Genomic DNA, 17548 nt, shown 5'->3' on the forward strand with positions numbered 1-17548 from the left:
TTACAGCGCTAGGCACAGCACAAGGCTCATGGCTGCACCCGCGGGGGTGTGCACAGCAGGGCTTTGTAGGCAAGAAGAAGGGCACTCACTCTATAGTGCACAGCAATGCATTGGAGTTGCTAAGAAGCAGTGCTCATCTGTGTGTGTACATTGTTTCCAAGTTAAGGGCAGTGCAGCATTGTGAGTGCAACACAAGGCCTTTTTTGTTTACAAGAAGCAGCACATCGTGTTTGTGCCAGTGTGTTACACACTGCTCTGGACTTTCTCAACATACATACACTCGTGTGCGCGCCGATACCCCAGCACAAGACACACTTGTCATCAAGCGTCGAGAAAAACGCAACCGTACCGTTTCCAAAGCGATGCCATCACTGATAACAATTCCGGAGTGTGCGTGAATACATGATAAAGCAATGCCATCACTGATAACAATACCTGAATTTTAAAATGAAAAAAGACGCAACCGTCACAATTTCAAAGCGATGCCATCACAGATAACAATTCTGGAGTGTGCGTGAATACATGAAACAAGCGCAGCCAAAGCGAACAGCGCTTACAATGAAAACAAGCATTTACAATGCAATGGTCTCGGCATTGTTAAAGTTAGAGCTATTGGCATTGCTCATGACATTATTTTTGTTTATGTTTTTGTTTTTGAAACATTTTAAAGAAACTGCATTGTTATTCACAATGTCAATAGCTTAATCTCTCTCAAATGCGAGACCTATTGCATTTGCACCCACACAGAGCCACACACACAAAGCCACCCACACACACACAGAACCACCTACACAGCTATTCACATAGAGCAACCCACACACAGACAGAGCCACCCACGCATAGAGCCACCTACAAAAAAAGCCACACACACACAGAGGCACACACACATAGGCACACACATACACACACACAGAGACCTCTGCAGCAAACACATTAACCCACTGAGCCGGGGTGCATAAACCGAGAGGGGGTGCATAAACCGAGAGGGGGTGCATAAACCGAGAGGGGGTGCATACACTCACAGGGGGTGCATAAACCGAGAAGGGGTGCATACACTCACAGGGGGTGCATAAACCGAGAGGGGGTACATAAACCGAGAGGGGGTGCATTCTTGCGTTCTCTCTACTGACGGAGAAGTCCTGACTCACGTAACCCATGTCTGCTTCCAGGAGGCACTGCGAACTTCTGGTGCATCGAGTAGAGTGGCCTGAAGACAAGTGCAGTCTATACCAGGTAGTCACGGAGACAGCTGAAATGGGACCTTTGGGTATTTCCGGGTGGGTAGGAAGGACGCAGTACCCGAGCGTGCGCTTTGCCGAGTAAATTAATTTGAACACTTATGTGCAGAGAGATTAAGCCAGAGCAGGACTCGAGATGTCCTGGCTTGCTAGAGTAAACTCAATACTACCCATCGACCCCTCAAAGGGCTGGTGTCAGGGAGGGGCAGACATTGAAGTATTATTAGAATGCTAAGGCCTTATACAGGCGCAGCAGGGATACAGGTGAAATAACATTCATTGTGCATTAGGGATGCGGGCCCTGGAATGGCGCGGTAGCTGGGGCACATAATGCCCTTTGACCCCCTCTTGTGATGTCCCTCCCCTGACACGGTGCTGAGGTGCACGGATGGGAAGCGGCTCGTGGGTGTGAAGGGCTGCTGTTGGTACAGCAGAGCACCCCAGCCATGGCGCAGAGGTGGAGAAGCCAGTCTGTGGTGGTACAGCTAGCTAGCACCAACCAGCGTGAGGATTACCTCACAAACCCACCAAAGGGAGCTCCCATGTGAAAGGGAAACAGGGGATCTATGATACTGGAAAAAAACGAACTGCAGGGTTTTTTTAAAAACCTGATGTCCTAGGAATGCCAGTAAATCAGGAAACATTGAGGAGTCAGCTTTGTGGAGGAAGTTTCTGCAGAGTCGGTGTCCTCAAGAGTTTTTTTTCCTCCAGAATCACACACAATCGTTGAAGTGGTATTCAAGGTGGAAGGACGTAAACTGCACACCGATGGATGTATTTACTAAGCATACATCCAAGAACACACTCCTGTACTGTGCTATTGTGCACACTACATCACTTTAAATAATGTTCAATTTGTGAAGCTTTTTTAGATTGAGACACAGCTGCGCACAATACGCGGGGTTTGGTAACAAGGCTTTGATTCTACAGACTAAACAAGTAGCTGACTTAAAGGGGAGCAAATGGTATGATCGAGAAATTCTGCTGCAGCTTCGGAACCAGGCACGTTGACAATTTCGTTTGTCTGATGACGCATAATCTATCAGTTAAGTAGAGGCCGACTTCATTAAATAAGCTGGGACATTGTAAACTTCGGAGATGCCACAATACCACAAAAGCAGAGGCGGCGATGTGAAGAGACTTCAACTTCCTTTACGTCTGATACGACCGGCGCCCTACAAATCTTCAATCGCCGTTTTCGTCAGCTGTGCCCTCCAGTCAGCCACGGCAGCTGCACCCGAAAGCTCTCTTCTTGACTTCAGGCAGCTCTCGGTGCAGGGCTGAGATGCATGAAGTGGATTCGAGAGCTGAGCCGGCAGCCCGGAGCTGCTGAAATGCAGGAAGTACTTTTAGAAGCGGAGAGCTCTGGCATGCAGTCAGAAGAGGAACGTGGGACAGGAATGTACCTTTGAGCCGGAAATCAGGCGCTGTGCGGCGGGGAGTGGCTACGGGTCCCGGTGGGAGCACCTGAGGTACTGTGGAGGCCTGAAAGCGCTGAGAACCGACCATCCGTGCTCACCCACCGTGCAAGAACCCGAGTGGGCTCCGGGGATACAAGGTAAGGGCTGAACAGCTACGGGCTCGAGCCGCAGGGTGGGACTTCGAGCAATTAATCAGACTGTGTGGCGTCCGGTGCGGACACCACCGCCTTTCTCCGAGGCTGAGAAGAACTGCCTCGGAGAAACGCAGCGTCCTTTTCGGATTTGGGGGCGTGTTTTGCTGTTGTCTCCTCCCTGAGACTTCTCGCAAAAAACACGCCCCCCGATCCGAAAAGGACGGGGCATAATCGGAGTGACTGGACCTCTTCTCCAGTGGCTGGCCAGCATTTAAGAGGCCAGCCAATGGAGAACAGGAGAGAAGAGGGGCGGGTGCAAGCCCCTCTTCTCAATGTCATTAAATCTCGCGAGCGAGACTGCGCAAGCGCAGCCATCGCTAGCCGAGACCTAATAAAAGAGTGCTTACTGCCTTTTAAAGGAGAAGGTGTGAAGCTGCAAGTAAACGATCCAGTCCGGGTGGGTGTGGAAAAAAGTGGACAGGGTGGTAACCAGGAGGGACAAAAAAGCCTCCGGGACAATCATAACCTCACTTTTACCATAATTGGCGATGCAAAATGACGCGCACCAATAGAAATTACGGGCGGAGCAGAAAGCGAAGTTCTGGAACCGTATTGATTCCAAGAAACCCTCGCATGGCGAGAGCAGCGCATGTGCTTCTAACGCCAGGCGTGACCTAAAAAGGAACTATGTGGGGAGGTGCTGCTGATCTAAAATCAATCCTTTCTAAAAGTGACAGCTGCTTTCCTGAAATTCCCTGGTGTCATTTGATGCCAGCCTCTTCCCAAGTCCCTTCCCAGACACCAACTCGAAAAAAGTTCCTTAATAACCATGGGAAATTTCCAGTGTGGAATAGACAGCACCTTACCGGGTGAAGATTGCCCAAATACAGTATTTGGAGAGTCAGCAATCAAGGACTGCTTGCCCCGAATTATACATAAGTTGACTCACGCTGTAAATGGCCAGTGCTGCAGGGAGTTAATTTGTTGTCAATTAGAACTTAAAAATTGAAAAACTGCCCCTTCACAGAAAGATTAGGCAGCAAATTAACAGCTATCCTGATACCGACAAAAAAGGCAGTGCTTGGAGGTGGTTGTTCATGAATGGGTGAGGGCAGGCTCGGTCACCAAAGTGAGGTTCAGAAGGAGAAGCTCCATTTAACTTTAAAGGAAAAGTCTTCTTTCCATGGAAGAGTTCCTGATCATTCTGGCTAATACCATGTCTATATCCTATCGTCGTGATTTTCCAAGTCACTTGTAAATCAGCTAAAGTTGTGAGACACAGGAAACCATCTTTATTCCAGCTGGAATTCAAAATAAAAGCAAGAGAGTCAAATCACAACGTTAGTATAAATGACTTTTATTCAAATAAGTCATTTACATAAAATAAATATTTGCAGCGATCGTAGTTACAAAAATACTTTCAAATTGCATACAAGGGCATCTAAAGCAGATGTCTAACCGGGATCCCTGCAGAAGAGGAGAGCTTAGTTGTTTCAGCCTGGTGTAACTACGGTCAGTCATAAAGGATCTAGAGAAATTTGATGTATGTCAATAATTTACAGAAAATCAGTGGAAATAGTGTCACAGTTGATCACAGCAGAACTGGAAAACAGTTGGAATATTAACAATGTACAGAAAGCTACACATGGGAGGAGTGAGGGGGGAAAGAAAGGCAGGCACACAGTTGGCTCAGCTCAACTCTCTTATCTATTCTACTCACATTTACCAAACCCGAAGTGCTTACATATTCTATAGCAGTAATTTCTCTGATGCTGCATCAATGATAAAGTAGGCATATGGCTTGTCATATACATTCAGTTTATTGTATGATCTAATCTTAAATATGAGGTTAAGTGTATTCTTAGCAAGTGTCTTAAGGTTTCCTAATTACATCTGCAGCTCATATTTGTAATGAAAATGTAATTTAACAGAGAACTTTAGTATTAACATTTTACAGATATTTTCTCCCCGATAATTAGCATTACATAAACCAGCTAAAATTGGTCAGAAAGGACCTAGAACAGCTAAATGCTATGTGGAGCAAATATGCCCTCACATCAAGATGTCAAACTAATTAATTGCTTTATGTGAATTTTGTTATTACAGATGCTTCTCAGTTTAGATTTACTTTCAAGTCAAGTGTTGTAGTCAACAGATTTTCACAGGAATTCAGACAGCTTCCAAATTAATTTTGGTGAAAGATTATTTAGCATGTAATCAGGAATACAACACGATTTGCGGCATTCATTTTGATATGGCTAGACTCTAATTTTAGAACATAGTTCTTAGACCAATATGTATTGGGTAGGGCAAGTGAAGATTCACATCAAAATTGTTAATCACACAGTTGTCTATGCGTTCTTTCCATAATAGTATATAATCCATATTAAGAGGAAGTGTTTAGCCAAACTAGTTTGCTAAACATTCTGCGATTGGTTCGAACAAACTGGTTAGGATTTAGGGTGTCCGTTTCAAATGTTAATAGTTTATCTCTTGAAGAAATAAATATAATTATGAAATTCTGAGCACATATTTCTATGTATATTAAGGCAGCAGCTCAGATAAAGATGCATCAAACTGCAGTACGGAAAATATATATTTACTTGTTACAGTTGCTCTCCAGCTCCAGTATTTTCTGTAGGTTCAACAGGCAATTATATAGCCAAAGTAGTGAGAATAAGAGGTGTGATCACCTTATATTTTTTTCTGTTTTTAGATTAAAGGGTGTAGGTATTTTCTTTGCATGTGTCCAATAAAACAAAGAACACCTTAATGTTAAATTTTTCAATTCCTTCTGGTGCACAAACCAGACAGCAGTTATCCTGCTAAAATGGAGGGTTGGTATGACTACTTTTAAATTAAGCTTACTGGAAAACTGCTACAAGCAATAAAATTGCTCTTTAAATGAGTTGATTTAAATGAGTCGAGTTGATGACCAAAGCTACCCAATATGTGAGAGAAAAGATGACCACACAAGAGACAAAAGGATGGCTTCAAACTGGCTGAATTTGCTTAACAAAACTATTACAGTCTCAAATAAAGAGCGCATCTCCAGAGATGTTCTTGTAACAGCATAACCTTTAAAACTGCACTCAGTGTGAGGATTATGTCTTTTTTCAAAAATCCTCCCTTTAACACAGGCTATACTCCAGTCAAAGGTACATCTATTACATATTTTGGGACAAACAATTATACTCTGACTCAGTCAAGGATATCTACCTGTTCAGACTGGAGGAAACAAAATGGTAGGATTGAGCTCTCATTGGAATGTAGAGTTAATAAAAAAGGCACACGGGGGTGATGGTCCCAAGTGCAAAGATACAGTCCGTTCAAAGAAAACCCAACAGATCTTCAGGAACATCCAATAAGGCTGTGCTTTCAGTTTGTTGAATAACGTAGTTTCAAATTGCGCTTACGCTCAGAACGGCCAATCAAGTGTAGCATGACACGCTAGGTGGCCTGTTCTTCCACTCCAAATATCATTTAGCAATCAATCCTAATATGTTTCACAATCTGGAAAGTAAGAACATTTGCAGTGAACCAATTTTTTTCAGGAGGCTTTTGGACCTCACAGTTATCTACTCAAAAAATAGTACACACAGCATAAAAGGAGCTGTGAAATACTGCCGTTTGTAGAAACCAAGGGCTCCCTGCCGATGTCTCGTTATCGACCCTGCAATGGTATAATCGCATTGCCTTTCTGTCAAGAGGTATGTGCACTACCAAGCCATACATCTGCAAAGCACTGCTTACTACTAAGACATAGTTACTATGATTGCTCAGTCTTTGTCTGCTTTGCAGATGTCCATACTTTCAGCAAAGGGCAGCGAACGAGACTGGACCAAGAAATACAAATGATGTTAAATGCAAGCCAACATCTGTATCTCCACTAACTCTTCAAATGAGCCTTCTGATGCTCTAGATGTTAAGATGGGTTCTCCACAGCTTTGTTTCCATTGGTGTCTTCTCTCTCCTGATTCCAGTCCTTCAAGCCCTCAGGAAGGGAGGTGTCCTCTTCAAAGCTCCCTGTCCCCTCAACAAATTCCTCATATGAGGATTTCTCAGAAAAGGGCCTTGGACCCAAAAGTTCAACCATGTCAGCTTTCTCAAGCACCTCTTTCTCTAGTAGACGCTTTCCAACCTGTATGTGAGAAAACAAAGTTTGTAAATAATAATTCTTATAATATTAGATACATATTTAGAGCATGGTATAGGTAATCCAATGGGGGGGGGGGGGAATAAATCAAAGCTATTAAGGTTTTTATGTGGGCTAATTAACGCCAGAAGAGTGAAGACCATTAGCAAAAAAAGGATCTACTATTTGACATTTATGCGAGACGCCACGTTCTTTTCAAAATGGGGAATCAAAAATAACTTATAATGCACAAGAGCAGAGTTAGTTAAGAATTCTCAGGAGGGGTCAACAAGTTCAAGTAATGTGCCACTGATTAAATTGAAGGCTAATTACCAGGCAATCTAAATACGCATCACTGTAGAATCATTTTAATTAAAGATGATTGGAAGCACACAATTTAACTAAAATAGATTGCTATCGAATCACACTTTGCAAAGTAAGCTACATTCAACGTATTCCCTCTGGAAGTTGGGGGGCGAGGGGGGGATATCCCATTATAGAACTAAGCCCACAATGGTCACCATGTCTAGGTTAAGCATTTGGCAACTAAGCTCAACAACAATACCTATGTTTTGCAGAAATATGATGTAGTGGATAAATTGGAGGTCCTCAAATAGACTACTTACCTTTGAACATATCTTTATGTATGTCTTAGATGAATAACACAAAGTAAACTTTAGAGATTTTTATTAATGTTCTTTGTTCGTGTTAATAACTTTCAGAACAATTCTCATATCCATTAATAAATATTATCTAAAATATCATTGGCCTTGACACCACAAGAGATTCCATAAATATATCAGAAATGTATAAATGTCAAATGTACTTATTGAATAATATACAATCCTGATTATAATCAGCATCCAAATTAAAAATCCAGCTCTCCCAGCAGATCATTCTCATTAAGACAGAGTGAAGCACTCGCTAATAACGCACACTATTGACCCAGGGCATAGAGCATAGATGGCAGGCAATATGGTAGAGTGATTTTCCATTTTACTATACAGTCTCACAACATTTGACTAATAAAACACAGTGGAATAGGTGACAAAAGCACAAAGCACTGGGATTCCCCCAAGCCGAAGGCACTGTTTGCCACTGGGACCAGTGCTAGTGAATTGTGCTCCATCGAATTGCACATCCAAAAACATCCAAGATGCAGTTATATCATATCCTGAGAACTGTATGTTCTCCAGTGCATTTTCATGTTTCATCTGGTGAAAATGTTTAAAGAAAGTGACGCACACTTAGCTAGGCTTTTATGGGGATATAAAGTGCCTAGGTCTAGAAATGGTCCCTCAACTACAAGTTACCTTCCGAAAAAAGATGTTCCGGAGACCCAGAACACTTACAATATTAACATACAACACTGCACAAATACATCATGTACCCACTAAGCCAGGAGCTGATGAAGTGCAGCATTGCCATTGTTTAGAATAGCAAAGGGCCTTTCCCTGGACTGCTGGCTGCAGGGTTACACGTAAAGCAATACTCTGATTTGACAGACACAATATATGAGACCGAGTGAAGTCTCTTCACGAGAACACAATGGCAGTACATTTCCCCAGGGGTACAAATTATTTTCTATATTGCTTGTATGAAGTATATGTCTCTGACAGTCTGGGTAAAGAAGCACTAGCAAAGCCAACAGTTCTGTATTTGGTGAACAAAAGATTATGGTTTTTAAATGCTGCTGTCTAAAGGTGGGGCACACGTTTTTGTGAAAAATACATGAATAATAAAAATTACCCATTGCAAAAATACATTACACAAAACGGACTGAAAGGATCAACTAAAGCAGAGGTTTGCCTTCCAGCCCGGACTGAAATGAAGTACTTCCTAAGCAGATGTACATTGTACACGTATGCAAGAATAGAATGGGCTCACTCACACTGAAGAGAGTCAATGGCTGGAGTGGGCTAAACCATTTCCCCATCATACAGGCTGTGGTGAGCAAAAAGTAAATTTGAATGCCACTTGAACAGGACTGACATGGTGGGTCAATGGCCTGCTCTGCAGGGATTTCTGAGGTTTGGGTAAAATTTGCTAGCCGCAGAAACAGACTACGCCAGGATTCATAGGAACCAGGAAACCTAATACCAAGCAAGCTACACCCTCACACCTCTGGGTCATAGCTACATTACACAGGATGGGGCATTCACTCTGGAGCAGCAGAGGCAAAAGCATACACACCATATCACAGAAACCTTCTAAGGCTTAGCATTTTTAGGTATCCTAAATGACAGCAGCACCACCAAACCTGCTGATCACACACTCATCCATATAACAAGACATAAAATGTGTTTTCTGTGCTACATCAGACTAACGAAACTACAATCCAAGCACATATTGCAATGTCCTGGGACGCCCCAGTCACAGCAGCCTCAGAAAGATCTGTAATGTGCTCTAGCAATCAATCAAAGGTCGAATGAGAACAGAATGGGCCGCAGTGGACCCTTTGGGTCATGAAATAAACTTGGAACATGCACCTCAAGGTGTGGCCAATCCACAGAGTACAGCATAAACACCGCTTCTGTGGCTCAGAGTGATTCTGTCTGATTCTTGCATCATTGCACTAACATAAACTAAAGGAAAAAGAGACAAAAACCAGTGGCATACAGGGAAAATAATCTCTCATACGAATCCCCAGCATGTGCGCACATCTTCAAAATAAAAGTATTATAGTGTTCTTCATGAGGTTAGTATAGGCGGAAAGAACTTGGTATCAGAGCGCCACAGATGCTGGTGCAGAGTGAGTCCAGCCACGCTGTGGTAGTGGAGTCCCAGGCCTTGATGCTTGTGCTGGCACTACTGTCTACAGCTCACACAACAGCTGCAATGGCCATGAAGGTGTCTCCAGAGACTGACTCTGTCTTGTGGTAGTCGCAGACTCATACAGTAAAGAGAAAAAAACTCCATACATTATAACCGGCAGCTTCAATTGCCAATGGTTGGTACATTTGTTGATTAACCCTTAATGACAACTATTAATGGTCAGCAGCTGACTATTGCTCTCTTTTTATCATGTGGTAGTGTTATACACTCTAAGAGACAGCTACAGTAGTCTGTATCCAGGATGTAAGTGAACAAATTGGAATGAGGAAGCATATGACACTCATAATATAAACCCAGCAAAGGCAAAAAACAGGTCAGCCATTAATCTGCAGTGACAGAAAAAAATGACACTGAGGTATTATTATAAAACTTCAGGCGCTAAAGCAAGCGGAAAATAAATACAAATGTAAAACTTTCTAAGCACAAAGCCTTTCCAGAAATGATTAGGGCATGTTTATAGCAAGAAGACAATGCTGACCCTTTATTAAATTTTAAATAGCTTTCCTCTTCTAATGCAGGACCCTCCACTCTACAAATTTTACTTTATTTTTAAATCAAAATAAACCAAGAGGTCTCCTAAGTTTTGGACTTGGGCTCTGTCAAAGTAGAAGGCAGAACCTGGGCTATGAACATTGTGACTTGGCATGTCACCTGACTGGAGCTTCTGTTATCACCTCTTGTCACAAAACTGAATAAATAAACAAAAATGGAGGCGGCAGTGAGATTTGAAACGATGAACTGCAGGGTCGAGATATATGAATTGAAGTATCGGTTTGAAGTCAATGTAAAGAACTAAAAAAATCAAGTAGTGCAAATTTTGTTTATGAACTTAATACAAGCCCATAGATCTATTTAACCGTTTTGACTGTATGGATATAGAGTTTTTATTACACTGTTGTCAGTCGGATTATACCTCATTCATTTGCTTTGGCGCCCTTCTCTGATTTTACTATGGTTTACTTGGATATTCTTTATTCACGCTATGTTCTTTCATTGATTCTTTTCTTTGTTCGATTACTAAATATACTTACATATTTGATTAAAAATAACACGTGAATCAGTGTTTTTTAAATTAATGAACTCATTTGGGGTCTGTGATGTTTTGACTGTGATTTGTTTTTTTCAGGTGTGTGGAGTTTTGAGGCCCAGCAAAGTGTGCTATACATACAGTGCCTTTTATTTACACAATCAATTCATATGGTGTCAAATGCACTCTGAATGAGGGTGGGGCCAACTATTCCTCAGGGTAGCAGTTATAACGGTTGTAGAATGCTTAGCACCCTTAGTACTATTATTTGTTTTCATTAATCTGAGAGCTCTGAGACTAATGAAGACCATGAATAATGAAGCGTTTAGAGAAACAACACTAGATTAGCAAACAGAGCGAAATAACCCAAGGTGCTCAGCACTCTACAACTGTTATAATTATTTTTAGATCCCTCAGCAATCGTTGGTGGAATCCCTTTGTCTTCAACATTTATCGGTGTCTACTGATGTCCAGATGAAGGCCTAAATTACTGTTGATCCATCAAAACATTGGTTTATTCAACAAAAGAACCACAGCACCAAAACAGCACTCATTGCAGCCACTGACAACATCAGGACCATCCTGGACCACGGAGAACCAGCAGCACTCATCCTACTCAACCTGTCTATGGATTTCGACACAGTCTCCCTCAACACACTGATCAGAAAACTCCACAACATAGGCATCCAAGAACCCACACCCTCATGGATCTGCTTATTTCTCATGGGAAAAATCCAAAGAGTTAGAATGCCACCATTCACATTGGAGACCAAGAAACTGATCTGCAGGGTCCCCGAGGGATTGTTCCTCAGCCCCACTTTGGTACAATGTCATCTTGTATGCCGATGACACCGAACTCATCCTCTTCCTGACAGACAAGACAACCACCTCCAGAACCAACGTCATCAGCTGCATGGCCATGGTAGCAGACTGGAGGAGAAAAAACTGCTTGAATCTCATTTCAACAAGGAGGAAGTTCTGATTTTTGGAAACAAGACCTACCCATGGGACTCCACCTCATGGCTGTTGGAGCTAGGACCAACACCCACCAACCATGCAAGAAACCTGGGAGATCATCCTAGATGACAAAGTCACCATGACAGCATAAGTGAACATAGTGAGGGCTTCCTAATTTCACATCCAATGTATCCAGCAAAATATCTGAGTGGCTGCCACAGAACACCAGACGGACCGGCACCTGAGCACTCATCACAAGCTGGCTAAACTAGAGCAAAACACTATATGCAGGAATCTACAAATAACTCCTACAAAGACTCCAGACCGTCCAGAACACTGGCGCAAGACTCGCATTAAACCTTCCGCACTGACATCGCACAGCACTTCAAGGAGCTCGACTGGCTCCCCATTCACAAACACAGCCAATTCAAACTCCTCACTCATACAAATCCCTACACAACATTGGACCAGCATACCTTCACAGCCTCATACACTTTTACCAGCCAACCAGACACCTACGTTCTATCTCACTCTCACCCCCGCATTCACAAAACCAGAGCAGGAAGTCGCTCATTCTCCTACATCACACCCAAAACATGGTACGACCTCCCTCAGCATATCATGGCCTCTTCTTGAGTTCCGCAAGAATCTGAAGACCTAGCTCCTCCAATAACTCAGTGGAGGCCATACGCTCACTCAACTGCTCAAGCCTCTGGATACCCTCACGGGTGATTATGCACTCTACTAATCTACATAACAGAAGATAACGACTTGTTAACTGGTGCCACTGGTCAAGACAAAGTGCATTTAAATCCTGTAGGGATGGACTATTCACTATATAGGATCAATATTTGACCAGGGACCATTTTTAAGGTTTTTGTGAGAGTTTCAGCGGATTTATAATTGTTTTTAATTGAAATGTAATTGCTTTAGCATTTCTGTAGAATTATTTATACAGCACTCTTTGAAAATGATTATGTTTTTCATATTTAAAAATAAAATAACTAGTTTTGACGCACTTTTTCTCTCATTTTATTTTGCAATTACTAATTTTGGTGTTCGGGTAATGTAAAGCTTCCTTAAACAGACCTCAGCTCAGTTTCTTTTCATCCTTGTGTAATATGTCTATTAGTAAGCGGAGTTTCTTTGTAATTTTCTGGTTGTTAGTTTCTTCTCGATTGCCTCGAATTTGAGCACCCTTTGCTTGCTAAGTTTTCACTGAAAAGGCCCTACCACCATTGACCATTGCGGGCACTTGGATTGGATTCCTAGCAAATCATGAAGAAACATAAGGACTAAGTCTTACATACTACCTTTAGATTTGAGCCCATAAAAAGTATGTTTAACTAACCAGAGTGCTTTCAAGATTACATGCTGCACCATTAGAAGCAAGTGAAGCTTACGAGAATGCTCATAAACATGGTCAAGTTTACGGACATTGAAAACACTAACCACACCACCATGTTCTGAACTTGCCAAGATACAAGCACCGATCACCAGATCTCACAGTTCTGGAGATATAAAATGTAGTATTTTCCTCTGGAGTCTCAACTGGAGAAAACAGGACAACACCACTGAGTTGGGCGGCTCTTTTAAGGAGAGGTCCATGTCAGAAATCCCATATATTTGATTCTGGGGACATGAATTGGTGAAGATCCTCTTTTCTTGGGTAAAAAAGAATGTTTACACAGATTTTCATGGTCTATTATCGCTATCCATCTTGTTTGCAATGCATTTGAACAGCTTGCTTATCACCCACGTCTGGGTGTAAATGGGATCAGAGAATGTTGATTAATGTAGAAACTCAGACAGTGGTTGTGGGAATGCAGAATGAGCTCAGTATCAGCATCACCCACGAAACCACACCAAATGATTGAATAATGACTACAAGCTGCTGCATGTTAAATAAAACGGGAAGATGAAGGAGCCCTGTGGGACCTTACAGTGGACAGGGATCTGTTTAGAAGGGTGTAGCAGGAGAGTTGGAGGCATGCAGTGTTTAGACAAAAAGGAGGAAAACTAACATAAAAATGAACCCTGCAGGTTGACTGCTATTAGACAATACATTTATGTATCTATGTATGCGTGTTTTCGCATTTGTAAAGCATGGACCCAGTTGGCTAGCAACTGAGTGCTGGACAGGGGGCAAGTCCCAGGGAGGATACATAAGGGGGGCACAGAGAGAGGAGGTAGAGCTAGTGGAGCTGTTGAGAATTCAGCCTAACTGAGGTAGTGCTGCTTACAGGGGTATGTTTTTACTTCCACAATTGTAGGTTTTAGTGCTGCCATGATGTTCTTCCAGATCCAAGGGGCGAAGGCTGCAAAATTCTGATTTTAATTTCTATTCTGGCAATGTAAGAGCTCCTCGTTAGGCGTTGACCTCCAGATATTGTTAGTTTGTTAGCTAGGTGCACAGGTTTCTTGGTTACGGGATCTTGTATAAGTAATACAGCTGACTGTAACAATGATCCGGGCTTTCAAGGAGAGTCCGTGTAGATTCTTTAACATGAAGATCACGTGGGGTCCAATTTCTTCAGCCCCTCGATGAGCCGTGCTGCTGAATGAAGGATCCCTCTCAGGGTACCAAGGGTTGTCTCTAGGATGTCAGTGATCGAGGTATTACCATCATTTAAGAGGGAGAGGACTTGGGCTCTAAAGTTTTAGCCTGGGAGAAAAAGGTCCACTTTTTTCAGAAGAGTGATTGGGAACCAGGCTTTTTTGGTCTTCTTAGCACTGTGTTCTTGGAGTGAGAGGATGGAGCAGAGAATGCATCCAAGGGATTGAGCCTGTTCTGTCAGTTGGGGTGTTAAGCCCATAAGAGCTTTAAGTTGGAGAGCCATGGCTGATTCAGACAATGCCCCGCACTGTGGCCGAAAAGATAGTTTGTTAACATCCTGGTCTGGATGTATTTGAGGCAGACTTTGAGTCTCTGTATATTGTTGGTTGAGGAGATTTTGAGGTTACGTTTGGGAGTGGTCGGCATACTGTTGTATCTTAATGTCCATAAGGGGGCTTCAAAGGGTTCCATAAAAAGATACAAAATGATGGGTGAGACAATAGTGCCCAGGGGGACTTCGCAGATGATAGGGAGAATAAGGGATCTGATTTCTCCTATCTGAAAGAATTGCAGTTGGTTGGCGAGGGAGAATGTGAGCCATTTTAAGACTGCCCCAGTGAAGCCCATGCAAATTTTCATGGTATGAGTCAATTCTGGATGATGTTGAAAGCTGCACAGAGGTGAAGCGGGACCAGGGTTTTGTTTTGTCATTGAGGAAGAGGGCATCTTTGACTGCTTGGAGAGTGGCAATTTCAATACTGCAGCAAGGTCTAAACCCTGACTGAAGATCTTGAAGTACATTAGTTTTGTAATTTGCTCCTGTAGATGGCTGGCAACTGCCTTCTCGATTTTTCTCACAAACGGAGGGCGGGTTAAAGAATGGAAGCAAGCAAGGTCAGAAGTGTATCTTTTTCAGAGGGGGGAAGATCTTTCAGGGTTTTGAGTCTGTCCAGGAACGAGTCCTGGGTTACCGAGACGTTGGCAATGTGGGTATGGGGAGTGAGTTCTTCTCCTTGCTGACACTTGATAATCGAGAGGCAAAACATGTCATCTTTGTAGGAGGTGGCTGCGAGTGTATTCGGAATGTTGCAGAGGTCTGTGTGAGACAGCATTTAATAATAACCAAGCAGCGGAGTGGCAGCTGGATATAGGTTAAGGAGTGGATGACAATGATGAATGGGTGATGCCAGATCAGATTTTGTTGATTTTCTCCATGTAGAAGTAGGTGATAGCATTGCATTTGCCGGCTGGTGGTGGGATAGCAGATCGTGGGATGTGGTTGGCACACTCTTTGAAGGCCTTAAAAAAGGCTTTGCTTCTAGATCAAGGGGAAGTGATTAATCGTATCAAATACAGCAAATATCAACAAAATGAAGTTAGATTGGTGATGAGTATAAAGGAACAACTTCAACTCATCCAGAATGGCTCAGTACCAAGAAGCTGCCGTGTGGTGGAAGGATTACTTAACCCCTTCAGTGCCCATGACGAGCTGGACTCGTCATGGGCCGCGGTGGCGCTGTGCCCATGACGAGTCCAGCTCGTCATAGACCCCGCCCGCTAATGCAACGGCCGGCACTGGGCGGGGAAAGGGGCGGGCACTGAAGGGGTTAACGGTGATTGCGCTGGGCAGGGGAAAGATGTGTATTATAGACATTGTGTCATTGTAGGTACTGAAACAAAATCACTTCCTCAGTGATGCTACATTTTATAATATTAAGAAAACCAGAGAAGCAAAGTCTAAAAAGAAAAAGACTGTTAAAGAAATTTTATTTATAGACAGCAACGCTTTCAAATGGTAAAGGGCCTTAAAAAAAGTTGAGGGAAGCCAAAAGATGCTTGAGAAGCTGAAAAATGTAGTTTGAAAGAAAGGTGTATCCTTGTTATGAGGGATACTTTCTAAACAACAAAAATAAAGAAAAAAGCCTTAGTAAAAGAACTAAAGTTAACAGTCACTGGCTTGTATCATGTGATGCTGGGGGTATCCATGTACTTCCCTTATAGTTTCATTCATATCAGTTTCCTTTATTTTTATATTTTACTATTTATAATAAGGATTAGAGAAAATATAAGTGCAGCAGAGTTGCGCTTCTAGACGGGGTTCTTATTCATATTCGCTCAACAAAAAATACATACAGGCATTGTTATCTTGAAAAATATATTTCCGTCTGGCGACAGTGTTCTGAGAGCCTGCCCATGGGTGACGATATACTGTGCTTTTGAATACTAAACATGCCATGATGGGGAGCACAGACAAAGGAAGGGAGGTTCATGCACAAAAACAAAGGTGGAGCCAATGAAAAAATTCCTTTCAAGATAGCAGATTGAATGCAGCTAAAGATGACTGTAAATAACTTGATGGCCCTAAAGGTTTCTCAAGGAGCAACATTTATGGGCTTGCAGCTTGAAGCCAGAAAATCTGCTAAAGAGTATAATGCACAAGGAGTCCAAGCAGGGGAAAACAAAAGCCATAGAAACGTTAAGAATGAATGGTTCTCATACCAGATGTCACTAATGTAACAAATATAACTAATGTAAAAAATGCGGCAACTAAAACAGTAAGACATAAAACCATTTGTAATGGAAAAGAAGGGAGAGAGTCTTTTACCTTTTCCACTTGTTCACGGCATTCAGTCAGAAGCTTTAAGGTCCTCTCATAGGCGGAGCTGATCAAGTTACGGGCTTCCTGGTCAATGAGCTCTGCTGTGGCTTCGCTGTACGGCTTCTCTGTTACTAACTCTCCCTGCCGCGGAAGGTCGAATGAAACTTGACCAAGCTTCTCACTCATCCCAAACTGAACAACCTAGAGTTGTGAAATACAAAAACAGGCATTGCTCGGAACCATTTTGCATGTCCTCACACAACTCACAAACACATGAGCTACCTGTGCAATTAGCACTCCAGCTGCATGTGGACAATAAATGCATATTGATTTACCTGGGCATATGCACTCTGTGTAACTTTCTTTAGGTCGTCTTGGGCTCCTGTTGTAATTTTTCCAAAGAAGAGCTGCTCAGACACTCTTCCACCCAGCATCATACACATGCGGTCAAACAACTGCTCTCGTGTATAAAGATATTGCTCCTTAGGCAGATACTGAGCATACCCCAATCCCTTTCCTCTTGGGATGATGGATACCTACAAGATGGGAATGAGGAAAAAAGTTTAATATGAACAGCTTCGTAAATACGAAGTAGGGTTTCAAAGAAACTGTTGTACAAAGTTGTGTGATCTTTTTCTCTTATCC

General features: G+C 42.6%; 1 protein-coding gene across 1 annotated transcript in view; it reads right to left on the reverse strand.

Annotated features, from left to right (window-relative positions):
• Positions 1–4134: 4134 nt before the first annotated feature.
• The window catches only part of LOC146776379 (mitochondrial inner membrane m-AAA protease component AFG3L1-like), a 327798-nt gene continuing 314384 nt past the window's right edge, over positions 4135–17548 (reverse strand). Inside the window, exons 15-17 of the mRNA XM_085639724.1 lie at positions 17239–17439; positions 16910–17104; positions 4135–6934 (exon numbers count right to left, since the gene is read on the reverse strand). Coding sequence (XP_085495850.1) covers positions 6719–6934; positions 16910–17104; positions 17239–17439 — 612 coding nt within the window. The 3' untranslated portion in view covers positions 4135–6718. The remainder of the gene's footprint in view (positions 6935–16909; positions 17105–17238; positions 17440–17548) is intronic.

The sequence above is a fragment of the Triturus cristatus genome, chromosome 12 (assembly GCF_964204655.1).
Source record: "Triturus cristatus chromosome 12, aTriCri1.1, whole genome shotgun sequence".
In the NCBI taxonomy this organism is placed as follows: Eukaryota; Metazoa; Chordata; class Amphibia; order Caudata; family Salamandridae; genus Triturus; species Triturus cristatus.